Source organism: Mizuhopecten yessoensis, unplaced genomic scaffold (genome assembly GCF_002113885.1).
Source record: "Mizuhopecten yessoensis strain PY_sf001 unplaced genomic scaffold, ASM211388v2 scaffold11047, whole genome shotgun sequence".
NCBI lineage: Eukaryota > Metazoa > Mollusca > Bivalvia > Pectinida > Pectinidae > Mizuhopecten > Mizuhopecten yessoensis.
Genome location: NW_018408852.1, coordinates 1,365,058 through 1,392,475, shown reverse-complemented (window position 1 = coordinate 1,392,475; position 27,418 = coordinate 1,365,058). Strand labels below are relative to the sequence as shown.

At 35.1% G+C, this 27,418-nt stretch overlaps 1 protein-coding gene across 2 annotated transcripts in view; it reads left to right on the top strand.

Annotated features, from left to right (window-relative positions):
• LOC110465014 (PAB-dependent poly(A)-specific ribonuclease subunit PAN2-like) overlaps positions 1-26,784 on the top strand; it is a 32,110-nt gene extending 5,326 nt beyond the window's left edge. For both annotated transcript variants that reach the window (XM_021520564.1, XM_021520565.1), the window contains exons 3-29: positions 438-587; positions 1,068-1,237; positions 1,631-1,751; positions 2,874-2,951; positions 4,079-4,197; positions 4,730-4,874; positions 5,768-5,906; positions 6,115-6,191; positions 7,249-7,376; positions 7,969-8,135; positions 9,457-9,617; positions 10,333-10,461; positions 10,971-11,120; positions 11,874-12,112; positions 12,942-13,081; positions 13,579-13,691; positions 14,064-14,162; positions 15,272-15,420; positions 16,107-16,218; positions 17,242-17,442; positions 17,896-17,986; positions 18,310-18,464; positions 18,756-18,841; positions 19,251-19,308; positions 21,385-21,564; positions 23,620-23,713; positions 24,344-26,784. In XM_021520564.1, coding sequence (XP_021376239.1) covers positions 438-587; positions 1,068-1,237; positions 1,631-1,751; positions 2,874-2,951; positions 4,079-4,197; positions 4,730-4,874; positions 5,768-5,906; positions 6,115-6,191; positions 7,249-7,376; positions 7,969-8,135; positions 9,457-9,617; positions 10,333-10,461; positions 10,971-11,120; positions 11,874-12,112; positions 12,942-13,081; positions 13,579-13,691; positions 14,064-14,162; positions 15,272-15,420; positions 16,107-16,218; positions 17,242-17,442; positions 17,896-17,986; positions 18,310-18,464; positions 18,756-18,841; positions 19,251-19,308; positions 21,385-21,564; positions 23,620-23,713; positions 24,344-24,552 — 3,660 coding nt within the window. In that variant the 3' untranslated portion in view covers positions 24,553-26,784. The remainder of the gene's footprint in view (positions 1-437; positions 588-1,067; positions 1,238-1,630; positions 1,752-2,873; positions 2,952-4,078; positions 4,198-4,729; positions 4,875-5,767; positions 5,907-6,114; positions 6,192-7,248; positions 7,377-7,968; positions 8,136-9,456; positions 9,618-10,332; positions 10,462-10,970; positions 11,121-11,873; positions 12,113-12,941; positions 13,082-13,578; positions 13,692-14,063; positions 14,163-15,271; positions 15,421-16,106; positions 16,219-17,241; positions 17,443-17,895; positions 17,987-18,309; positions 18,465-18,755; positions 18,842-19,250; positions 19,309-21,384; positions 21,565-23,619; positions 23,714-24,343) is intronic.
• The last annotated feature ends 634 nt before the right edge of the window (positions 26,785-27,418 follow it).

Sequence of the window (27,418 nt, the reverse complement as noted above, 5' to 3'; positions counted from 1 at the left end):
CATATTGTTACTGAAATGGCTAATTACTGCAGCAATGGTAGGTATTTTGTATACACATATCTTGGAGCATTGATGCAAGCCAAATTGTGACAAAATTCTGAGGTCATTGGGTCAAAGGTCACAGCAGCGGTGTTTGTCTTTTCTATTGGTCTGTCGGTACGACATCTGAGGTTAAACTTTTTCATGACCGTTGATCTTTCTATTTATTCTTTCACTTGTTTACTTGGGTCAATTTGATTATGTAATTTCTAGATCTATAATCCATTTTATATAATGAGTAATTTAATTCATTCTCAGCAGCCTCATCATCAGTTAAGATATGCCTTTCCATTCACTCTGTGTGATGATCATATATTAATGTGTTATGTTTCCCAATGATAATATTTTATATAGTATGAATATGCTTTGAACTCAGATTTCGTCTAATTAATGTACAGGACAACAGTATGTACCAGCCAGGGCCGTCACACCATGATATTGGCCCCTACTCAGAGCTCCAGAGCATCCTAGTGGATGGAGGAGATAGGTTTGGTGTTTCACACTTGTGCTTTGACACTCAGGACCTTCTGTGGATGGGAAACCAAGGGGTAAGTTTTAAAAAGTGACGCCAGTGTTTTGTAGGAATGTTTTAATTGGTCTCTACCAAGAATTTCAAGCACAATGTTAAATATTATATACCCCTTGTTATCATCTCTGGATGTCAAACTTTCCTGAAAACCTCACTCAGCATCACTTTTACTGGTTAATATCACACCCTACACATCGTCACAAAAGTCCATGATCAGATAATATTGTAGGATAAGGTATATGTGATCAAATCAAAAGATACATGTGGATGACATTAGTATTTTCAGGCAATGGTATTTGACTTTTCTCCATTATCTGTTTTTATGTGATAAAATATCCATGATGCTCTTGTGATAGCAGGTATTATTTATGTTCCCTGGGTATATCAAGAAATGGGACATCCCTGTTATAGATATAGAGGTATTGTTATGCAAGGTTTTTTTCATTAGAACATGTCAAATGTTTGCATTTGTTTTATATTTTTTTTTTCTTTTTCCCAGGGTCATGTGACATCCTACTATGGTACAGAGCTCCAGAAGTACACTTCGTTTCAAATCCACAATTCCGAGGATATTCGACAGATCCTTCCTGTTGAGCGTGGCATCTTGTCCCTTACCCAGAGCAGTCTTCGTTGCTCACTCAGGCGCGGCCTATCTGTATTTACGTATACGTAAGATAACATTTATACAAAATTAATTTTTTCAGCTCTGTCAACTGCTGGTTATTATTTTGTTTGGAAAAATTAAATAAAAAACAGAAAAACTGATTACTTAACAGAAGAATTTAATCTTTAATGATAAAGTTTTGTGTTTTGCAAAAAGAAAATAAGTTACTATGTAGTATATTTTTCCATTTTCGATGTTGAGACTCTCACTTTCATCAGGATTTTGTACATGTAAAGTATGTTGAAAATATTTAGTGAAAGCAGCTTATGATAATATTTTATTCAACTCTGTTTAAAAATTAGGCCCGTATCAAAACATTCTAATCCGGAAATATATACTCTTATCAATGTCTGAGATGTAAATAATTCTCCTTTTTTTTGACGATTTTATTTTTTCAGTGGTGCCCATATGCATAACATGCAATGTATGCTGATGACCAATAACCATTCTGTACTGATCGGTGGCCATCAAACCAAGGCTCTCCAGTTAGATCTTGAGATGCTCAAGGAAATCAGAACGGTATACATCACTCATAAAATATCTCACTTGTCTGAAGTTTTTATTCCAGAAATAAAATGTATCCTATATATTATATTGAAGATATTGTTGAATAGTAACAGTAGCACAAAGAAACCTGAAGGATTGATAGAAGATCCCATAAATTATGTTCAAAGATGTTTATGTTACCTGTCTGATGCTACCTGTAAAATACCTGTATGTAATGTCATTGTTTATTGTTTGTTTATTCTTTATTCAACTTGAAGCCTTACAGCTCTTAAGCATACACGACAACGTATAATTGATACATCAGTGATATGAAATACCAAATAATAATAACATCATGAATGAAACATAATCTTGTACATCGCATATATATAGTACAGTACATTTCACCTAATATCACGTCTGTTAATGTCACTTTTCGGTTATTATCATGTTTTTTTGATGCACCGTTTTTCCTGCTATATAATCTATGCAATTCAATCACCTATAAATTTACCTATAAATTGACAGTATAATTCTTTAAATTATTATAAAGCACAAGATAAATGAATTACCAGAAGATGGACAGCTCTTTTATAATTTCCTCACCTAAGTGTACTGTGGCTATTGGAAAACAGATGAGGTGATAACATTTTCTTAGCATAATATCAACTGGGGCTCAATAAAGAATATGTTAATTAGAAAAACAAAAAACAGGCATACAATTTGTATACAGTGGCTGTGGTGTAGTCAGGGGATGGACAAAATAATATGTGTAAACCTGGAGATAAACAAGTACTCATATGTTATCAATCAGAGTGAGAGAAAACACTCACACATAGTACTACCAGACCAAGTCGGTGTTGTTGTAAGCACCTGTTCAGGAATTAGAAAACACATTGTGCACTGTGTCTCATACATGTATACAGATAATGTGTAAAAATAGCTGTCTTTTAACAAGCGTTTTCTTGTCACCCAGGACACCTCAACTCCAAGGTGTGAAATTGTCGACACAGCTATAGACTCGCACAATTAACAGACATGTAAAATCTGGTTAAATAGCTGTCATATGTTGAAGCCAGACATATAATTAGCGTTCACAGAACTATTGATTCAGTGTTTATCTGTTGTGTAGAAGTAAGAGTTTTATATTTGCAGATTGACATACCAGAGCCAGGATGTGCTATCTTTAGAAGTTCTAATAAGTTCATATGTGCTGGCGACACCGGCGGTAAGGTGAGTTCAACAGCTGCTATGTGGTGGGGCCCAAAAGGGAAAGTTAACCAAAATTTCAAAAATCTTCTTCTCCAGACTCATGATCAGGTGTACTGCAGTCAATTTCTCTGCAAATTGGATGGAAAGATCATTAGGGGCTTTATTTAAAGTGTAAATTTCAGTACCCCTGGTCATCCAATCTCCCTAGCTCAGGGAGGGGGTAAAATTTACTATAGTTTATATGGAGAAATAACACTTTAAAGCTGACAGTGCAAGTTAAAAAAGTTTTCAATGGAGATTTTTTAAGATTTTTTTTTTCTTTTTTTCTTTCTGGTTTTGAGATCTTCCCCAGTGACAATCTCTTGTCATTCTCATTTTAGAATGTACTTGCTTGGTAATAACGCGTATGGGTCTCTCTAGGTATGAAAAGTGCATTACCGTTCAAACTGGTTATCATTTGTTCAATGTGTGTGCAAGGTGACACTACTATATTATATAAATAGAACCCTTTCACGATTTTGATCCAGCATATTTTATCAGAACAGTTGAATAAAATAGAAATGGAACACATCAAAGAATACAATTTATCTAAGAAAAGTGTGGAAATAAGTGGGTCATCCGATCTCCTTTGTGGAGGGGGGTAAAGGTTACTACAGTTCATATAAGGAAATAACACTTTTTTGGCAGGGGTNGGGGGGGGGTCAAGTTTACTACAGTTCATATCAGGAAATAACACTTTTGAGCATATTTTGTCCATTTACAGTAGGGAATAATTGTGATGATATGGCAATTAGGTGATATGAGAAAATGTTATCTGTCCTTGCCCTAGAGGCTAGGGAATGGGGGCCAAGAAGACTAGTTTGATCCTTTGATATACATCAAAAGAATCTCGCGGTCACGTAACGGTAAAAATTGACAGGCATTGAAGTCGTGCGTCTCTCCTTTGTAATCTTCAAAGGACAGGTATCAGCCTATAGCGATTGGTGAGTTTCTTTTACCTGAGACCAATCAAACAGCTATCTTCGTGCCTTCAATTTCGCTATGACATATTCCAGGGGTGCAGAGAGCAAAAGTGAACGTAACCCCTGGATATCGAGGATGTAGGATATGTAGATTTCTTGTGACCTTAACCTTGTCATTGTATATAGGTGACCTTGTATGACCCCAACACCATGAATGCCGAACATGTACTGGATGCTCATACCGGGACATTGTCTGACTTTGATGTCCAGGGCAATCTGCTTGTCACCTGTGGCTTTTCCACTCGGTAAGTGCGCTTTATGGGTCGGTATTACAGATTTTTTGGTGCACCTCTACAATTACTGTATAAAAATCAGTTATGCCACATACAGTTCACATTCCTGCAGATTTATTAAAGGTTCTGCAGAAATAAACGTATAGGAAGGTATAGGGAGAAGGAAGGCTGTAATTTTAACCCCCACCACACACAAATACTCGTATTGACTTGACTCGACCAACTATATATTGTAATTCAAACCCCTCTTGTAATACACCTATTTAAATTCAAAGGCTGGAATAGTTCATTATAAAATGCCAGGGGTGAATGAGTTAAACTGCTGTGTAGTTGACACAATAAATTGAAAAATAAATCAACATTCTGTAATTACTTATCATAAGGATGTCATTGATTTCTTGTCTTTCAACCGACACCATGATCTTTTAATGGTATTTTTCATACAATAATGTAAAACACAGGGATTAACGCTTTTGAATCGAAGATCCTAATTCATAAGTGAAAGACATACCTATAGCACATTTTGTTTATGATATTATTTCAGACTGAATAATATGACTGCGGACCGCTTCCTGATGGTATATGATATGCGAGTGATGAGGGCAATGACTCCTATACAAGTTGTCATAGATCCCATGTTTCTCAAGTTCATTCCTTCATTTAGTAACCGAATAGCCCTCGTGTCACAGGTAAATATTGTACAATTCTGAAAGTTTTACTAGCATGCATGCTGTGATATATATATTTACCAAAGAAAATATTCACCTCTGTCAATATCACTGCATATTCGACAAGTATAAAAAAAGTCCGTAAATGTTTTATCACAAAAAGAAAAATTCCTAGGAGTGTTCCTAACTTTTATATTTAGAACATGGAAATCATCTGATTTTGGTAAAATTTGGTGATTATGGTATGAATACTCTCAGCCAATCAGAAACAATTTATTTTATAAGTTATAAATACAGTACGATACAAAACCCTATAACAAAGGTTTTATCTATGCTGTACTTATTTGTTGGCTCAACCTAGGTTTGCTGTTGCCAACAGCTCTTGAATAACCAGGTTCTACTTGCATTATCCTGTCTTTCATAAAACCTGGACAAGTTATAAGGAGTGTCTCTTGTTACAAGGGGTGTCACAATACGCCAAGAGTGTATCCCGATAGATTGCAATGCAGAATGAATATATTGCGATACGTATCCCGATATATATATTGTCATAGGAAAGATGTGCTCGATTTTATAATGAGTTGTTGTCAGAATGTTATCAAACTTAATCACATGTAATATGGATCACAGGAATTTAAGATTTTTGTCAAACCAACCATCGATTACAAAATTTGAACTAATTCCCACCACTATTAAAAGTCTGTTTTATGCTTATTAGCATATCTGTAAGAATTTGTAGTAATTTGCAAAGTTAAAACACCAAGCAGAATGAGATACATAAAAATAAGCTTTTAAAGAAATTATTGTGGTACAATACGATATACCTGTGTATTGCGATATACCTGTTTTCCGATATATTGTGACAGCCCTACTTGTTACAATACAGTTTCTGTATGGATGGGTTTGTGTTGCAGGCAGGACAATTCCAGGTGATTGAGACGACAGCCATGACTCCCTCAGCTTTGATGATGTATCCCATCAACACCCAGGGTTACATCACTAGCTTTGATATCTCTTCTTCTTGCCAGGCCCTTGCCTTCGGCGACACCGGCGGTAAGCTTACGATAAAAAAAATCAGATTTGATGTTGCTTTAAAGAAAATATATAAAACCACAATAAAATAGTTGGTTTGTAAATTAAATACAGATTGGTAAATATTTGTTAACTTGGATATGTGATCAAGGTACTTTTTGTTAATTATAAAAAAGGGTTAAGTCAAGAAAATGAGGCGTGTTTCAAGTTACACTTTTGTTCCCTGTAGGTTATCTGCACCTATTTGCGACAGGAGAGCAAGCGACCTTCAACACCTATCACCATCCCCCCGAGTTTGCTGACCATGTGAGATTGATAGACAATATGTGTATATGACACAGGCAAAATTCCTTTGTCAAATTTAGGTCAAATTTTCAGGTCAATCAATCTGACCTGAAAAGAGCAAAAAAAAAAAAATTCACTTGAAATTGGCATGAACAATTCTGTATGTCAATTTCAGATAAAAATTCAGGTAAATTTTTGCTATCATGGTGATTTTGTCAGGTCAATTTCTGGTTAATTTTTCACCTGAAATCGGCTTTTCTTACTCTTTTCAGGTCAAAGTGACTTAAAATTTAATCTCAAATTGGCATGAAATTTGACATGAATTGACATGAATTTTTTTTCATGTCAATTTGACCTGAAATTGACATTAAACTGACCTAGAAAAAAAAATGTGAAATTGACATGCATATAACTAGAATTTGACCAGTCATATTTTTTTCTTGTCAAATTTACTTAAAAATAATTTTGCCTGTGTAGGGACATTCTGACAGGTGGTCAGATTATCCAACATCTTTGCCAAGCTTTTTACCCCTGGTTCGTAAGGGTTTAATCCTAACCCATTTTGACAGAGCAGGTCAGAATTATTCCTGAAAATCTGCCAAAGGTTTTATTAGCAATCTGTATATATATGATATAGGAAAATTCTGACTGAGGGGGAATGTTTAATCCTGTGTATCTGGTAAAGATTTACTTTTGAACACAGTTAATCGTGTTCAATTGCTAAACGATATACTAATATCAAATTTCAAATAAGTATTTTTGATCTGAGGGTGATAGTTTTTATCTTTTAGGCGTGCATATTTTGGTTGGTGTTCCAATTGAAGAATTTCAGGTGTATAGCTGTACCACTTCAAAATGATACTGATCCCAACTAGGCTTAGTCTTTGGGTCATAACATGGAATTGATTGAGTTTCCACCCGTTAGTATTATATATACAGTTAATGTCTATGAAGGAAAAACAAAGTCAAGCAACTAGGATTGGCTCCAGGGTCCAGCCCCACCCTTGGAAGGATCTGCTTTACGTCTTGCTTGGTATTTCAAACAATATCAGTTCACCAATATCATTTTATTTGTCAGCTGGAGCCTCTGCAGCATATTTCTATCACAGATGAGATGACACCGTTGTCTATCATCCCAATGGTCTACCCTACCAATGGAACTCTGCTGTCAGAATGGCCCGACCACCTGTGTGAGAGGGCTTACAGGTGAGCGAAATGTTGATTATTCCGACAAATAGGTATTTACTAACCCTAGGTGATCATGAGATGGAAGTGACACTTCAAGGTAAAATGTTAATTAAACTGGTAGGTATACAGTGTTGCTTAATTATTCATGTTTTTAATTAAATCTTATCAGTTTATGTCAATGACAGGGGGGTGTAGACCCAACATCCCTGCAAGGAAGTCAGTTCCATAGTGGCGGTAGGGATCCTGGTTTATGTTTATGTTTATCCCTTTCACCACTGTGGACCAAAATGGACTCATCTAGATAAATGTATGGTAGAGTCTACTAAAGTTACCTAGGGGTGAAAGGGTTATGTCAATGTTTTAATCAAATATAAAATATAGATACCATAGTAATATGTTGTTATATAGTTGATGTAGTGTTAACATATTATTTGTTGACTATTAGTATGCAAGACAGTACTAGTGTTTGTTCCATTTTTTTTTTAAAAGTTAGGTTACGAACAGGCATTAACATAAATTTCATCAACCATATATTTCTTAATTTTTTTTATGAAAGGCTGATTTTCAATAAATTAATGACTTGAGCCTATTCTTTTTATTTTTGTCACAGAAAGCCAAGGAAAATTGACCCCGAAATATTGCGTTCCATGAAAATCCAACACAATGTTGGTTATGCTAAAAACCTCGGGAAGGAGTGTCGGAATCAAACCCCATACTTGATGAAGACCGAAAAGAAGAAAGGAAAATCTGGTGTCCCTGAATCACCAGTAGGTCGAGGTAAAAGGTCACAAAATAAGGTCAAGGAGGTTTAAAAGATCGATAATAATTTCCAGCTTTACCAAAATGTTACAGAAGTATGTCCAAAAATCAATACAAGAAGGAGGATATGATCATTTTTCCGCAGAATTATCACTAGAAATGTAGAATGGATGACAGACAAACTGCTGAAACATCGTGTAGCCCTTTCTGACTTTATATCAGTGCTCAATGTGATTGTATTGTAAATTGTACTTGCTATATTTCCAAAGTCAATAATGCAGTTAGTCACTAATGGTCGGTTGAGACATATAATATGGCTATGAACCCCTTTGATATTTGTTCTGTTGGTAAGATTTTATTGATACTTGGATGTAAATGATACCTTGGTGGTGAATAAGGACGTGTAATTTAATCTGATCCCGTTATATCCACAAAAATGACCATGACTTCTGACCTTCTGAGCTGTAACTTCAGTTCTGTTCGACTTATTTCGTTAATACTTTTGGTACGTGGTACTTGTCCTGGTCATATATGACATTCATGTGTAATCCTCATTAGTCATATTCCAAAGTTCAGGATGATCGCTTTGTCTTCTACTCCGTGATTATTGTGGAACTATGAAATGATATGGTCAGACAGACTGCAGGTGCACACTTATAATTATCAGTGTTCTTGTTGATAAACAGGTGAAGTTTTCTGACATTTGAATGCCTTCTTGTCTACTACCTAACATCATCCTTGCTACTCCAGGGTTTACACTCACTTACACTCTCTGCACCCCTGGGATATGTCATAGCAAAATCAAAGGCTCATGATCAGTGTGAACCATGTTTTCGATGAGATGAGAAGACTAGTTTGATCCTTTGATGTACACTAAAAGAATCTGTTGGTCGGATTATGGTAAAATTGACTGACTTTGAAGTCGGGTGTCGCTTCTCTGTAATCTTCAAAGGACAGGTATCAGCCTTAGTGATTGGTCAGTTTTTGTTTTTTTTTACCTGAGACCAAGAAAATTGCTAGTCATGATCAAGTGACTTCAATTTTGCTATAACATATTCCAATGGCATATAGAGAGCAAAAGTGGACGTAACCCCTGGAGTATCAAGGATGACTACCTACCTTCTCCAGCATTGTCAGTAACAATACTTGTGTGTAGGAGTTGGTCAATTGATAATACAAGTTGTCTATAATAGTGGTCACAGGCCGATATAGAGTTAGATACCCGTTGAATGTTAACAGATGTAAAAAAAACAAATATCCACAGTAACAAAAACATGGATAAATCGTAACTTAATTTTTCCATCATTTGCTTACAAATTATTTATTTCTGTTTGAACAGGTGACGATCCCTTCCCTGTGGTTCCCAAACGCTTTAGAAAAGTGGATCTGAAGTACTCTAAACTTGGTCTTGAGGATTTTGACTTCAGACTTTACAACAAAACACATTTTGCTGGACTGGAAACACATATTCCTAATGCATACTGCAACTGTATGCTCCAGGTATGGTCATTCTGCCATTATAAATATTTACAACAATAGATAAATTCTTGATATTACTGAAATTAGTATGGTAAAAGTAGTATGCTTAAAGAGGATTTGTTTCAGGACCTCTTATGCACTTTACATTTGATGCTTAAGCTGTCACAATGAATAGCCCTAAATATACATGGCTGAATGGTAGAAAAAAAGTAAACTGTACATGTGACAGTGGACAACCACAGAAGGCAATAAATGTACATGTATGAAATCGAAAGCAATCAAGTTTCAAAGTAAGGTGTGGTACATATATATATATAGGTTTGTTGTACCTCTTTGACAAGTATATCACTGGGTTATGTAAATAAGATAATTGTGTTTTGAACATTTTCTGAGAAATTTAACCAAAAATAATGAAATGTATGTTGCAAGGTATAAGCTGTCAAATATTAAATGAAAGATACTGGTACCACATGACTTTTTGTAGTTAATGGTTTGAAGATAACATTCGAAGGTTAAGATTGAACATTTTATGTATGGCTGATAAATTAAAAGACAGTCATGGTTGAAATTTGAAGCCATTATAATTAAAAAGATTATACTGGATCAAATTTGTCAATAATTTTGATGATTTTTGTGAATGATTTTGATGAGTTTTGACAAGCTTTAATTTGTTGTAATATTTTTCAATATTGAAGTTTCATTTGTGCTATATGTTTGTGATTTTCTTTCCTTTCAGGTTCTGTACTTCATAGAGCCACTCCGATGTACCTTACTGAGTCATCTGTGTGAGAAAGAGTTCTGTTTGTCCTGTGAGCTAGGTTTCCTGTTCCAAATGCTGGACAAGCAGAAAGGCCAGGCATCTCAGGTAGACTTTTTGTGAGCAGCATGGCCATTCCAAACGTTCTGTTTAAAACACAATAAAATTGTTCACTGTTCAGACTGACAATACAATGTCAGTTGAGCCATTTTTTCTTTTATTAAAAAAAACAGATTTGCCTTGTTGTTCATCTTCCATCAATTTTTTTTTCTTTTTTTTTTTTTTCAGAAATGTACCAGGATTATTTTCCTGAAATTCAAATAAAACGTTGTATGCATTATTAAGAATTAAACTAACATGTTACTCTTGCTTTGCTGACTGTAAGAATTTTGAAATTACTAAGAATTATCCTCAACTTTGCAACTTGTGATCCAATTCTGTTCAGTATTTATAATCACTTTAATGACAATAAAGCTCCTAAACTGTATAGTAAAATTTCAAGTTGCAGTTACAACCTTTCAACATTCGTCTTTGGAGAAATTTGGTGATAAAATGTTTTCTCGATTCTTATATACTACATTGTTACACTCACCAGCTCGTCATAAAATCTATTTCAGGCTAGTAACTTCCTCCGTGCGTTCCGCACCATTCCGGAGGCTGCAGCTCTGGGATTGGTTCTGGCAGAGAACGAGGAAAATGAAGGCCACATCAACTTGTCTAGACTTATACAAAGCTGGCAGCGCTTTATGTTCCCACAAATTCACTCTGTAAGTCAATTGCCAGCTAAGTCATGTCTTATAAGTTTCGTAAAAAAAATCCCAGTTAATAAAATACTGAAATATGTTATCCATATTGAGGCGACCTGACATCAATTCCTTAACCTGAGTCTTGGACTTAGTTACGAGAGAAATACTTCCTGATCATTGTAAACTTTTTTTATTTAACAACAATTATGAAACAAGTTATTTCAACTTATATTCATCACTCTTGGCCCGGATGTTAGCGTGTGGGGAGTGTCTTAGTGTGGGAGGAAAACAGGTAACCTGGAGAAAACCCACGTGGTCAGGTAGGTGACCCCAACCTTTTCACGTCTGATCGGGGAATCGAACCTCGGCCGCCTTGGTGAAAGGCAAGTGCGCTATCCACTGCACCACCCGACCACACTTCCTGATCATCGCAAGAAGAGTTAAAATTAAATATTGACTCGCATTAAACTAAATTCCAATACCTCAATAAAAGTACATCAAACGTTTGAAATAGCATACAATGTTTTTTCTGCTAATCATAAATCAACAAAAGAGAATATCTAGCAAAATGGGGTTAAGAGAATATCTAGCAAAATGGGGTTTGCTTATAGTACTATAGTGATTAGCAGTTAAAGTGATTCTGTGCCATCAGGAAATTAACTTAGTTTAACTAGTTTATTCTGAACGCAGGCATATATCTACCTCTATATTCAGATCATAGTCCATATATATTTATTCATTTGATTAACAGTAAAATTAACTCTGTACCATCAGGAAATTCTCCAAAGAGTGCTAATTGATGATCCGAGAGAGGATGCTACAGAGGCAGCGAATAAAACGGAGGACGAAAAGTCCTCTGACAAACCCACAGAAACTACGCCACCAAAGTCAAGGAAGAAGAAGAAGAAGAAAGGGAAGAAGAAAGGAAAAGAGCCAACAGAGGAAGAAGATAAAGATCGATCAGGCTCCCAAGGGGATGAGAAGGAACTACAGGACGCATCTGTTGATGAGTTGTACGTTCCTTGCGCAGATCATCTTATTTCCAAATTATTTTTCTGGTAGTTTAGAATTAAAAGAGATGTAGATGATAATGTGTGTGGGTAACACCCCTGCAACAAGGTCAATTGGGGTTATGGAATGGTATAGTATAAGTTTGTCTGTCTGTCTGTCTCTATCTCTCTCTCTCTCTCTCTCTCTCTCTCTCTCTCGCTCTCGCTCTCGATCGAAGAAAAACAGTTTTTCCAACGAAAACTTTCTATGAAATAAGAGCGGCTGGTTCATCATGCAGTTGTGCCCTTTGTATACTAGGAAAATGGAAGTTCTTCTTTATTTGCATGATGAAGTGCATTATGGTTAAAAGTAAAGCATATTTACATTATTTGTTATAGCTTATATTATTTGATATGATCATACAGATGTATTTCTTTGACTCCGGTAGCAATGCAATAGCTTACCTGAAATTATTTATTCAGAAGCTGCGCTTTCTTACCATAGATCTGGTTAAGGCATATCCTTGTCCTGATAATGTATGTACCAGTATGTTTTTTACTGCACTTTATAACTATATCACCTTTAAATTTTGCCTTCCTTAATGAGAGTGAATTTACTCGGACAGCCTGATATTAATACACAACACACTATCTATAGTCCTACCATGTGTAGGGCCAACTAATGCTAGGCAAATGCGGAATTTTACAAGTTAAGGGCAAAAGTTTAAAGGGCGAAAGTTTGTGTCAGTATACGGTATTGTCAACAGTATAAAACACAAGTAGTGCTTTAATACTGATGATTTGAATTGTGTAATTACAATTCACTGATTTTATGCTTATTTTGAATTTACAGATATGACGAGACGTCAGTTCTCTCCAGTCTAATGCACCTGAAGATGGTGACCACATTGAAATGTCGGTGTGGCCTGGAGACGCAGAAGACTTCCGACAATGCTCTCATCAACCTCTGCTACCCTGACTGTTCTCCACCAGGTAACATAGTCAATATCTAAAGTAAAACATTTACGTGAAAAGTTTCTAATTTTACTTTACGGTGTACACACAGCACATAAACCACTACAGTCACGGTGTAACATGCCTAATAGGCCGCGGTGGTTAAGGTGTCTGACATTCTGCTACCATTAGTCCTCCACCACTGGGTCGCGGGTTCGAGATCTACGTCGGGCAGTCGCCAGGTACTGGCCGTTGGTCGGTTGTTTTTCTCCAGTAACTCCGGCTATTCCTCCACTACCAAAACCTGACACGTCCTTAAATGATCATAGCTGTTAATAGGACGTAAAACACAACCAAACAAACAAAAAGCTCTCCCCAAGGCAAATTAAAACTGGTCCGCGTTTAGAATATGTTGTAACTCAATACAGCATCGTTAACTTAGTATGTTAGGTCATGTTGTGATTGCACCTCAGTGTCCAAAATGATAACTTTAAAAATGAAGTATTAATTGTAACACTTGTATCTGAATTTTGCAGGTCCTAACAAGCCGCCAGTGATGTTCACGTTTGCCCAGGTGTTAAGGCATAGTATGATGATGGAGCAGACGACACAAGCCTGGTGTAACGAGTGTAGTCGCTACCAACCCCACGTACGTACTGTAGTCTCTAACAGATATATACTTACATTTTAAACATGGGGAAGATTGGCGAGAAACTTATTTTAGAATTCAATTTGAGTGTAGATGTTATATTAGGAGATGACACTGGGATTGTAATGAACCATTTTCTAATTAATGTTTAATTTCAAAAAGACTGAAAGAACTTGTATCTTTATTCTGAACTTTTGTGGAATACCCTGTTTAGCTTTAATGGTTCTTTATCCCTATGAGACAAGTAAAATTGATAAATGCTACATGAATTTGACTTAAGTTGTGATGTTTCCATCAATTTACATTAATCTTAGTTGTGTTTTTCAGTTTTTCAGTTCTTCAGCTCTATATCTCTTTGACATTATTTTTCAGACTCGGCTCAAGGTTATACAGAATCTTCCTGATATTTTGGCATTTAATTGTGGACTGGAAAATGTCAGAGATTTTGAATTTTGGCTTATTCAACAAATGGTAAGTTAAACATAGAAAAAGAGAATCAGTTTCACAGATGGATATGTTTATACATATATGCAGTATATCAATTATCAAAGATTTCTTCTCGAGTTATTTATAAGCTGTAAATGTAAAGAAATATATACCTCTTTCCAAAATTTAGATTTGAAATAATTTTTTAATCAAGATATAGAATGTGACACTTGCCCGGCCAGCTCTGTGTTAGATTTTGTTTTTTGTTTGAACAAGTTATTATTGTGTGATAATGTTTTCCTGTTTGTAGCTGATCCCATTAACTGAACTTTGGACAAAATCAGTTGCAGAAATATTGTGATCTAAAGAAAAAAATAAGCTATAAACTATAAAATTACAAAAAAAATGTAATTATGTATCTTCACAAGCTAACAAAGGATCGTAAATTTCATGGTTCTTAAATCTTTTATAGATCTATAATCTATATAACCTATTAATAAAATTACTCATTTGTGGATATTTTCACATTTTAGTTTCCACACCGCAAAAAATTCCATTTTCACAGTATATGGTATATTGTTTCAGAATAAATCTGGTATTTGTTATTATCCTGTTCTTGCTGTATGCTGTATGCTGTATGCTGTATATGTATGCTGTATGCTGTATATGTATGCTGTATGCTGGATATGTATGCTGTATGCTGGATATGTATGCTGTATGCTGTTTATGTATGCTGTATGCTGTGTGTGTATGCTGTATGCTGTATATGCATGCTGTATGCTGTATATGCATGCTGTATGCTGTATGCTGTCTATGTATGCTGTATGCTGTTTATGTATGCTGTATGCTGTACGCTGTATGCTGTATATGTATATGGATGCTGTATGCTGTATGCTGTCTATGTATGCTGTATGCTGTATATTTTTGTTGTATGTTGTATGCTGTATGTTGTCTGCTGTATGCTGTATATGTATACTGGATGCTGTATGCTGTATGCTGGATATGTATGCTGTATGCTGGATATGTATGCTGTATGCTGAATGCTGTATGCTGTATATGGATATGTATGCTGTATGCTGTCTGCTGTATATGTATGCTGTATGCTGTATGCTGTATGCTGTATATGTATTTGATCCTTGTTTTGGTGTTTGTAGTTGATCAAGCAACAGAGGGAGGAGTCTGGGGAGAGCCTGTCCAGTACAAACTCCTCCCCCCTCATGTCTAGCTCCTCCCAGGTCATGTGTCGCTACGGACGCTCCTGTACCCGAAAAGGATGTCGCTTCAAACACGAACCTGGCCATGGGTACGTAGGTCTTAAGTGCATTTCTATCGATGAGGGATGTCCGGTGAAAAAGTCACTGCTACAAAAAAAACGAACTCCCTAACTTTACTGATCCTTACTTCAGAACATATAATCACACAAAGATCAGTGTTTGTATGCGAGTTGCATTAGGGAAGAGAAAGAAAGAGAAAGAATCCTGTTAATTTTCAGCATTGTCCATCAAAGGTCAATGTCACTAACAAAAAGTGGAATTTGACAAAGCAAATGACCAGTCTTGGTGGTCATTTCAGAACAAACTACATAAATGTATTACACAAAGTTAAAACTTCATATGTGGGTTGTCTTAGAGAAGGAAAAGAACCATATTGATTTTGGTGATTGTTTGTCAAAAGTCAATTAATTGATTTTTTGTCAAGGTTCCAATTATAAAGAAAAGACTATCACACAAAAGTCCAGACTTTTATGTTGAATGCCCTAGGGGGGGAAAAAATTAAAAATCTAATTATTTTGGTTTTGGTTTGTGAAAGGTCAAGGTCAATGTTACTTTAATAAAAACAAAATTGTCCAGAACCTATCTTTCAGGTATTAAATGCATTTCATTGCAGATCTATAAATCTTATAATTATTTACAAAATTGTATACGTTTCATGAAGTATGTGTGTGTGTGTATATAATCACATTTACAGTGATTCATGATTTTATTGCAGAGATAAGGATAAGGAACCAGAAGAAGATATGAATTCAATCTGGATTCCCATGGGCCTCAAAGTGACGCTAACGAACGAAGGAAGGGTGGAATTAGTGGAAATTCCAGATGATGTATGTAATGATAGATTTACATATCAATATTTCATAATGTTTTTTTGAATTATTAAACTGAAATGAAATGTATGTATTATGCTAGATTCAATTCTCCAAATATATTATTGAGCATAATTACTTGCTGAAGGAATGTTTGTCTAGCTAATATGGGTACATTTAAATCCAGGTCATTTTAGTCAAATATGAAAAATGGTTGGCTTTTCTGCTAAAACATGAATTACAAAGTAATCGAGGATCAAGACAGGTGACCATTGATGGCCTTACCAAGTTAAAGCCAATCAGAAAGCAGCATCCGACGTGTTAGGGTCCGACCCTGTTAATTCATTAACACACAACTCTTGTCCAACTAGTCTATGCATTTTGAACATGGTATATGTAGAAATGTCAAGCATGTGGCTGTTGAGAATCTAATCTTGACATCTGAAATATGTTAAAATAAAATAGTCACCTGACTTTACCAAATATTTCGTAAGTGAAGCAACTACCGCCCACAGTGTTTTAACAACAGCCCTTACTTTGGACCCATGTAGTTGACAGTTAAGTTAACCCACTACCTTAGTACAATCCAAATGTTGTGAGACCCTAACCATGCATTCATGTAATGAGGTTAAATTACAGTTGTGACGTCAATATCAAATTTGAGATTACTGGATTTTTTAAAAAGTTCTTACATTAGGCTAGCGGGTTTATATGTATTCCAGTTAAACCTAATACATTTTAGTCATATTCTTCCAAATGAAAGAAGATTGTAGAAAAGTTCATAACGTTTGTTAGAATACATTACTGTTCAATATTAAAGGACTATAGATCAGAACACAACACTGTATAATGTTAATTCACCCAAAAATTATGTCAATCTTTTCTGAGGACTAAATATTTTTTTATTCAAATTCAAAGGAAAACAAATTATGATACACCAAAAAGTATTTGATATTTCAAGAAGAATGTATTTGAAGAAATAACAATTTTTCGTTGAAACGTTTGTAATGTCTAATGTTTAAAAAAATGTTTTATGGACAGGAACCCTTGCCCAAGGAGGAAGACCCCAATGTCAAGTACTACGAACTTTACGCAACAGTGGCTCACATAAAGGACTCGCAGTCCGGCGGGAATCTGGTGACACACATCAATGTCGGAGAGACGTACCATTTCCGCAAGGAAAACGTCACCTGTACTCAGTGGTATCTCTACAACGACTTCTCTATCACACCTGTAGAAAAGGTAAGTAACCACGGCACTAAAGACAAGTACGCAGCGTAGAACATTGATGTTTGATCAGCATTTGTTATTACTTAAAATTCAATCATTAAAGTTTGTTTCACCTGATCTGCAGATAATCTGAAATAGCTCTATATCTTCTTTTTTTTAAATTGATCAAAACTTACATGTTTGATCAAAATTTTCAAAAACTACTTTTTTTTAAATGATGAACATAAATGAATTATAATTATAACAAAACATTTTGATAATTTTCCATCTTTAACTTCAAAGCTCAAATTCTTGAAGTTCTTGAACATCTTTTTTGACTGGGACATTACATATTTTGAGACATCATGAGTTCATGACTTTTACTGTGTTATTAAGTACTTGGAAGAAATTTACAAATTGATGCTTATGAAGGAGTCCTATACAGGTTTCTGCCTCTTTTCAACTTTCTGGGTGTTTTTTCCCCAGCATGAGGCAGTACAATTCAACCTTGACTGGAAGATTCCCTGTACAATTTACTTCATGAGAAGACAGGTTCATAAACACTACGACATACCAGGTAGGTCTTATACTTCCATTTAATTATTGTCTCCTGATATATGAAAAACAATACTACATGTACTTTGTTTTGGTTTAATCAATAGTTCTGAGAAATAATAAGTGTCACAAATATGAAGGAGAATATTATTTCAAATAAAGTATATTCTGTTGCAGTGATTTGCTAACGAATACTGCTTTGAATTACAGGATTACCTCTGGGCCTACGTACAGCAAACATATGACAGGTTTAATTATAATTACACAAGTAATGTCAGTAACAGTGGTCTACGTGCAACAGTTGCTGCAGTAATTTTCATTTTTTCTCCTTTTTCCTTGTGACAGTGAAGAACCCCATCTCTGCTGACATACTATTTGATGACACCGCTCTAGTCAACCCGCAGCGGAGGAAGATGTCCTTTACACCTCTAACTGAAGAAGAGCTCCCAAAAGAAAGGGACATAATCGCTCTTGATGCAGAGTTTGTTTCATTGAATCAGGTAAGATTGTTGAAAATCTAAAATTAAAATCATGTGATGTCTTGAAACTTTTAAATGTTTAAATAATAAAAAGACTAATTTCTTCTTTAGCAGTGTTTTTCAAGAAATGTTATTTTACCATAAATTATTTAAGGTCAAAATTATAAAATCATTTGTATTAACCCTTTCACCCCTATGTAACTTCACTAGACTCTGCCATGCATTGATATGGATGAGTCCATACGGTCTACAGTGGTGAAAGGGTTAAACAATATCAGTACAATTATATTTCTGTGATTCGCTACACCACAGGAGGAATCAGAGCTGAGGAGTGATGGCACCAGGTCCACCATTAAACCTAGTCATCTGACGGTGGCCAGAATTTCCTGTATCAGAGGGTTGGTCACCATTTTTATATTGTTTTGTGACTGTTTAGTCTTCACATACACACCAATCTTTTATACACGTGTCTATCATATTTTATGCGTGCCAAGATAAGTTCTATGCTTTTCATGGACAATCGGTACTTAATTGTTTCATGTTGGACAGATTATGAACAACTAAATTATAAAATCATAAAAGGTTGGAACCCCGGCCCTGTCATCTGTATTCAATGCAAGTGGAGTAACCCATGATGTGACATATACTTTTTGGCCGATTTGATCATTCATGATTTTCAGAATATTATAATTTACTATGTGGAAAATTATGTTTAGCTTTGAAAAAAACGCAAGTAGCAAGAAATATGTACGTGATGTTCTAATAGAATTGTAGAGTGAGTGACAACATTTTGATATTACTTTACAGGCAAGGTGAAAAAAGTGGAGAACCCTTCATTGATGATTACATATCTACACAGGAGCAGGTCAGTACTTTGTAATGAGGTTTAATAATAATATACAACATTTATATAGTGCACTGTATAATTTGTAAAATTACTCTAAAGCGCTTTACAACATATGGATAATAGTAATGGTTATAATTGTGAAAACAAAAAAACAAAGGCTTACAATCACTTTTATACATTTAAGCAAGCAATGTGCACATAATTGAACAAATAAATAAATAAATAAAAGGGTGGTTTTTACGTGACGTCTTTGCAAGGAATCTAAAATGCAGACGTGAAGAGGTGAGTTTTGGTGTCCCCCTTTGAACTTGGCCAGGATATTTGACTTTCTAATAGCAGATGGTAAGCAGATGGAAACCCTCCCAAAGCACCTGTTTCCGTTTGAAGAAGGCATAGATTATGTTGCCATATTTAAAAATAAATCAACCTTTTGTACAGGTACAAGAAATGATAAAAATTGCATCTTGCTAACATTCACTTTTGATGAAAATTACATTTTGCTTGTATTCACCTTTAAGGACTTTCTTCATACTGGTATAACAGTTACTGTCTTAACAGTATACAATTGTTTCATTGGTTCTGGGGGAACACTCAAAATCGTTGACCCGAGGTAGCAGGGAAGACCTAGGGAACTGTTGCCCAAGGCCGAAGACAGAGGGCAACAGTTCCTTAGGTCTTCCCTGCTAACGAGGGTCAAGGATTTGACTGTTCCCTCAGTACCAATGAAACAAATGATTTATTACCTGACTCTCTATTTAAGAAAATTCCTGCATTGTGAGAGTTAGGATAAATGACTGTATGAAAGGATAGAAGATTTAATTCTACGTAAAACTCGTTCAGGTTTTCATTACTGCAGGTTTCGTCGATCATAACACCTTTCTCTGCACAATATTTATCCAAAACATTCACAGCTCCCTTAATGACGTTTTTTGTACTAATTAAGAGAGTCCCTATTATCCATAAGCAATTCCAAATCTTGCTCAGAAACATCCTCAAATCTGCTGTTATTCGCCATTTTCACCAGACGACAACAAACAAATCTGTATCCAAAAGACGCTTGAGTGGGGCCGCCGACGGGGAAATTGTCTGCGCACGATTGTGTCGCGCATGCAACAGTTAGTGTGCAACAGTCGACTGTTGCACCCTGACATTACTTTACGGGGTTTCAGTCTTTTCCAGGGAATTTTTATTAAAACAGTCAAAAATACTTCATATACACTTAATTAGAGAGTCAGGTAATAATAATGAATAAAACTAAACAAATCACAGTTTCTACAGCAAGTATGTTTCATTTGTGATGCATCATTGTGGTGTCATCTTGTTACATTTCAATCAGTTGCCATAATTCTCACTTTACCTTCACAGTCTTTTGTTTTTGAAGGTAGGGGGTAGGACCAACTCACGATCAAACTATATATATTACAACAATTGTCACTATTGCAAAATATTGCTTTTAGTCCTTTTCCAACAGAATTATTCCAAACAAATCTAGTGCTGCCTTGCATTTTACAGAATTATAGTTGTTCAAAAGTTTAAAGTTTGATAATACCAATAAAAAAGAAAAACTGCAAGGGTCTATCTCAGGACCTTTAAATTGTGAAGCCTTCACTAAACCAATGTTGCCATTCATGAACTTTATTCACAGCATCATAACAAGTCTTTAATTACCTATGAATAATTTGACAGGTGAAGTTACTGTAAGTCTGAAAAAAACCCCATTTAATTACATCATCATCTATAAAAAAGGGAGACTACTCACACTCAAAAAAACTCTAAAAGAACAGAAGACAGAACTATGATGATGGTATTGGATATCTTTCATTATTTAAATTTTAATAAACAACCATGACAGCCATTCATTTTTATGCCCCCGCCATCAAATGGGGGAGCATATAGTGTTGCCCATGTCCGTCCCGTACTGTCGCGTCCTGTCCCGTCGCGTCCCATCCATGAGCGGGGGCATTTATGTCTTACAGACATTTTCTAGTTGTCTTAGAAGACAGTTGTCATGATCCCTAAGAGTTTTCGAACCTACACAGGTGTATAGGTCTGACATGAAACAGGGAAGTGATCCCCACTTTTGTTGTGTTCCAGGTTGTGGATTATTTGACCCAGTATTCGGGAATCAAGCCAGGTGATCTCGACCCCACAGTGTCATCTAAGCACCTAACAACACTGAAATCCACCTATCAGAAGTTGAGATATCTGGTAGACGCGGGTTGTCTGTTTGTAGGTCATGGATTAAAGAAAGACTTCAGAGTCATCAATATCCGAGTAAGTATTTCAGAGTCATCAATATCCAAGTAAGTATTTCAGAGTCATCAATATCCGTGAAAGTACTTAGAGTCATCAATATCCGAGTAAGTATTTCAGAGTCATCAATATCCGTGTAAGTACTTCAGAGTCATCAATATCCGAGTAAGTATTGCGGAGTCATCAATATCCAAGTAAGTATTGAAATAAGGAATATAATCATTGAATAGTTGTTATCACTTGAAAATCAGGTAAGTCTGAAGGTCAAACACAAATAAAGATAAAGACAAGATATAGTTAACATTTTCAATATACATTAAACAATTTTAGATACTCTGTGATCTTGGCGTTTGAAGTGTGGCAGGTTTTAATTGTACATAGGATTGAGGTCACCTTCAATAGGTTTGAGCTAGAGGGAATTTCCCTTTAGCTAAGTGGTAGAGTGTCCGAATAGGAACCTGGAGATTGAGGGTTCGATCCCCGGTGGAAGCACACTATTCTCTTCCTGTTACAAAAGGTTGCATAAAGATATTTTTCAACTAACATTAAGAAAATTCCAAACAATAGTACATAGTTATAAACATTTCATAAATTAGAAATGACTACAGGAATTATCCTATGTAGAATGTATTGATTCAGGAGCGACATACATTTATAATTTTTCATTTAAAACAGTTGAAATCAATTTACTTCCATACATATGGATCCTGGAATTATTTGAAACAAATTCTTTCACCATATAAACATGTGCCGCAATAATTTTAGAAACTGGTGAAAACAGATTTGTCAATCCCTATTTCTGATACTTTTAACACACAATTTTGAGTCCCAGAATGGACTAGCATTGAAAATTTAATGCAATAATTGTGTTTAGTGAATCAAAGTTATTGACTTAGTTTAAATAATAATGATCCACATACATTTTTTTAATTTGGTCTATATCTTTGGTTCTTGATATGGATTTCTGGTTCCATCTATATCTGTTCAATCATTTCTTGAACACGAAATGAACCACCAAACCTTGATGTACCAGCTAAGTTACATATCTAGAGAAACAAACTAGCGATCAAGCTTACGTACTCCCGTAGATAAATGGAGTAACAGTTACCTCCCCTTAGCTGTAAATTCCAGTGCATTCTAGACTGTTTTGAAATTTGTCTTGGAATTTTGAATCATTTTCATACACATTAAATAAACGACACAAAAATTATCTTAAAAAAAGGGATTAATTACCCAGTGTTTCATGTTTTGTTCAATTAAAATGTTTTGTTCAATTAAAATCTAAGTTAGTAGTGATGTATAGATTCATGAGAGTGTATTTTATATGTATTGTAAAGACCATAGCATACGTCGTGTTTTTATTGCCCTTTCTCTTATTGTCAACATAGTTCAAGGTCCTCTGTCTTGTTCTTTTCCTAGCAGTTCCATGTATAAGTCTCCGTTGTTATATCAACTCCGTATTATACCAGGAATTTATTTCTGGTTATAGTTGACAGATAGTTGTACTATTTAATAGTACTTTTATTTACTTACTGCGTGAAGATTAATTTTGAAAATGTTTTTTATATAAAAAATCATGTAATTTGAAATGAAGACAAGGCCCTATCTGATTATTTTTAGGAGATTTATTTAAATTAAGATCTTAGTATATATGTAATATGAAATGAAGACAAGGCCCTATCTGATTATTTTTAGGAGATTTATTTAAATTAAGATCTTGGTATATTTATCCTCATTTGATCACTAATCGTATTAATCTGTGAAACCTCTCAGAGGGGTTTGTCACTGAGAGCAAAGTCTCAAAGGGGATCCAGCTATGTGAAATATTTCTGGCCATTACTTAGCTTTATAACGTTACTGCCACCATTTTTACGGAGAATGTCAAGTTATAAAATCATAATTGATAAAAAAAAATAAAAAAAAACAAAGGGATATTATTGATTCATTTTTTTCCCCAGAGGCCCATATAGTAATGCCCATTACACAAAGTTAGCAATTACTTTAGGACCGGCCATTCATATATTTTTACACGTTTCTTGTATGGCCGTAGGTAGTAAAAGTATTTTTTGTTCACAGGTTCCCAAGGACCAAGTGATAGATACTGTGGAGTTATTCCATCTCCCACGTCAGAGGATGATCTCACTCAAGTTTCTGGCTTGGTATTTCCTCAGTAAGTATTTTACCTAAAATTTTCTCATCAAGTTCCAATCCTTTATTCTACTCAGTCTTTGGCCATGGCCCAACTCTTTGGTCTAATTATTGTTCTCTTCATTCTCAACCCTTTTTGTCCAAGTCAATTTTGGTTTCCTTAATTCTCTCCTCTCATAATGCTATTTCTTAAAAAAACACTTAACTCATTCACCCCTGAAATTTCATAATGAACTATAACAACCTTTGAATTGGAAGAGTCCAAATGTGTCTTCAGGAGTGAATGAGTTAAGGGATCATGTTGAAACTTAGTATGCTTGATCCCCTATGCCCTGACTTGAAACAGACTGGGAAATACAGTATAGAAGAAAGCCCCCAAAGATTATGCTGCAGCTTGGTTTTCAGGATCCTCTTGGTACCTATACACATGCTTGTTAAACAAAAGAACGGAGAAATAAGGAAGAAAGAAACTGTATGCCAGCAACTTCCCTTGATCTTTGAATTGCAGGTGTCGAGATCCATTTGTGATCTCTTGTATTTGGTTCCAATTTAACCACACCTCCTTCATCCTGTTTAATGATAGTTTACTTTATTACAAAACTTACAAAGTCATATACAGCAATAGATGTTCACCGTTCTACCTATTTTCCAGAGCTCAACATCCAGTCAGAAACTCATGACTCTGTTGAGGACTCGCACACCGCTCTCCAGCTGTATCTGAAGTACCAGGAGATGTCTAAAGATGGTATGGACAAGGTGCGGGCGACCATCAAGGAGATGTATGAGGAGGGACGTCGCATTCAGTGGAAGATTCCAGACATGGAGGAGGAACAAACCGAAGAGCAAGTGGCTCTGTTGTGAGCAGTGTAATATACTGGGAAAGTGAAAGTATTTTGCAATGCAGTGTTGTATTAAAGGAAGTTTTGAGTGTGAAGTACTGGTAAAGTGAAAGTAGCATATCAATATATAGTTGTGTGATGTAAAGTCAACAAAGTAACAGGATCAATACCAGGATGTCTGTCAATGGTATTGTTTGATTTCCTGGTAAAGTTGTAGGTGTTACATGACCTATATGAGAACTGTTATCAGAGAAAAAAATAACTGAATGTTGTGAAGTTTTGTTATTGTAATTTTTTGGAAAAAGGAAAAGGAATTCCCTTACATAATAAATACAAACTGTGACTCTTTTTCTAAGCTTTCAGGCATAGACACTCAGGACATTAATGGCCATAACTTCAAGGTCACGTCCATCTGAAAAGCAAGCAGGTGATGCATTTATGATTTTTTTTACTGTGTTTGTAATTCACATGTTGATGTGACTTAACATTCATGGCCATTTATTCCCTGATGGAGAACTAAATGACAGTTGTTATTTCTCTTGTTACGTTCCCTGTAGGAACATGGGGTACAGTTGCGTATCCGGTTGAAAAGGTTGAACCGATTGAACCTGTAAAGAAAACGACAGGTACAGATCTGAACCGCGGCTGACCTCAAAAATATTCAGCACATGTAGATTGAGGGGTCCAGACGTACCTGGCCGAAACTAAAATGCTGACGATTGCCAGTTGCGTTATATTTCTTTCTAGAACAATGTCAAGCCACATGTAGTTTTTAAGTTATGTTATGTAATTCAGTGGACGCGTGAGAGAAGGGCATAATGTTCTTGATACATTGCTTTTCTTCTACAAAACTGTGCATTTTTTGCTCTGCTTATAGAATGTCCAAGTGCTTTCGCTTAGCGTGGAATATTTCTGCGCCACACGTACTGTTTCAACCGGGATACACGAATGTAGCCATGGTCTTTGATAGACAATAACTCTTTCACCCCTATGTAACTCTAATAGACTCTACCATGCATTGATTTGGATGAGTCCATCATGGTCTACAGTGGTGAAAGGGTTAACCTGTACACTGTTCTCACAATACACATATGTAAGAAGTATCCCATGACAGCTACACTTGTATGTGTAAATTGTCCAACATTAGTGAGATAGGAATGAGGATGTTTTAAACATGGTTTGACTTTAGTTGATTAAAATATGAGTACATATATAATTCATCTGTGAAGTTACTGAGTACTTCCATATATTTGTTTGATAGCGATATTGATATTTTTTGTTGTTGAATGATGTCTGTATAGCTATAGCTAATACATTATATTAACTCAAATGATCAAGTAACAGAACTATTTAAAGGTGAACAAATATCTCAAACGAGTTTGAATTTAATATCATCCCAATTTGCAATTGACTTGCTGTTTTATTTATAGTTTGATAGCAGGATTTAAGAACAGTCCGTGCATGGTGACAATTGGTCATGATGGTGCAAAAGTAAATGAGCATTAATTTATGAATATATACATCATGGTGTTTATCTTCTGTTTAGAATTTTTTATTGCAAAACTCACCATTTATTTGCTAGGTTTTAATCACCGAATGGATTTAAAAAACCTTAACGTGGAAGTTTTCACCTGAACCGAACATTATTTCTTGGCTTCTTTTTCTCAAACTTTTTAATTTTTCATTTGAAATAATCATCATCATCATCATCAGTCTTCTTTTCAGAGGTACATACTTATGTCCAGAGGTACATACTTATGTCCGACCAGACATAAAAAACTTTTTTTTTTTGCGTCTTATGTTGCAAATCCAAGAAAGGATGTTTCAGATTTGTTTATTTGATTGAATAATTAAAATGAAAACTGGATTTGCAAAAAGCAAAAATTAAACATTGCAGGAAAATATCCTTGCCTTATAATGTTGAATTTGATTTTTGTATTATAGATTGTAAACAAATTATACAACTGAAAATTCTTTGAAAACACAGATTTATTTAGTTTTTTAAAAACGCATTTAAAATAGACTGTATTGAATCCTTCTCACCTTAATGTATGAAAATTATGTACATACTTTGATGTATAGATATCATTGTCTTGTCAAATGCAATATTTTCAACTGCGCATTAACGATATCATGTTACACTGTGAAAACCAAATTGATCATGAAATATGTTGTCAGCAAATTATCGAAGTGTATAGTGCTGAATGAAAGTTGATAAATAAATGTATACAAAAAAATAATACTTAGATTGTAAGCAAAGATTTTGTTGTTGTTTTACTAAAAATTATTAGAATCATTTACGTTTCATGATAAATAAATACCTAGATTTAAGCCTCTTTTTATACGCCCGTCTATATTACGTATTATGTTTTCAAGCGGGTGGGCACACATTAGTTTCCGCTCAATAACTTGGATAATTTTGAATGGATTCATTTCAAACTTAATAGGAAGGTTCATTACCATGAAAGCTCGGACAAGTTCGATAACCAAAATTATTCGCTGGTTATTTACGGAGTTATGGCCCTTTGTAGAATTTCCGAAACAGTTTCTGCTCAATAACTTCAGTACCTTGAATTGATTCATTTCAAACTTCATAGAAAGGTTCATTTCTATGAAAGCCTGCACAAGTTCGATAACCATTATACGCCTGTTATTAAGGGGCCCTTTATAGAATTGACGTTACGGTTTCTGCTCAATAACTTAAGGTTTATTTCTATGAAAGCTTGCAATAACCAAAACTATTTGCCGGTTATTTACGGAGTCATGGCCTTTTATAGAATTGCCGAAACAGTTTCCGCTCAATAACTTGAGTAATTTTGAATGGATTGATTTCAAACTTGGTAGGAAGGTTCATTGCCATGAAAGCTCGGACAAGCTTGATAAGATTT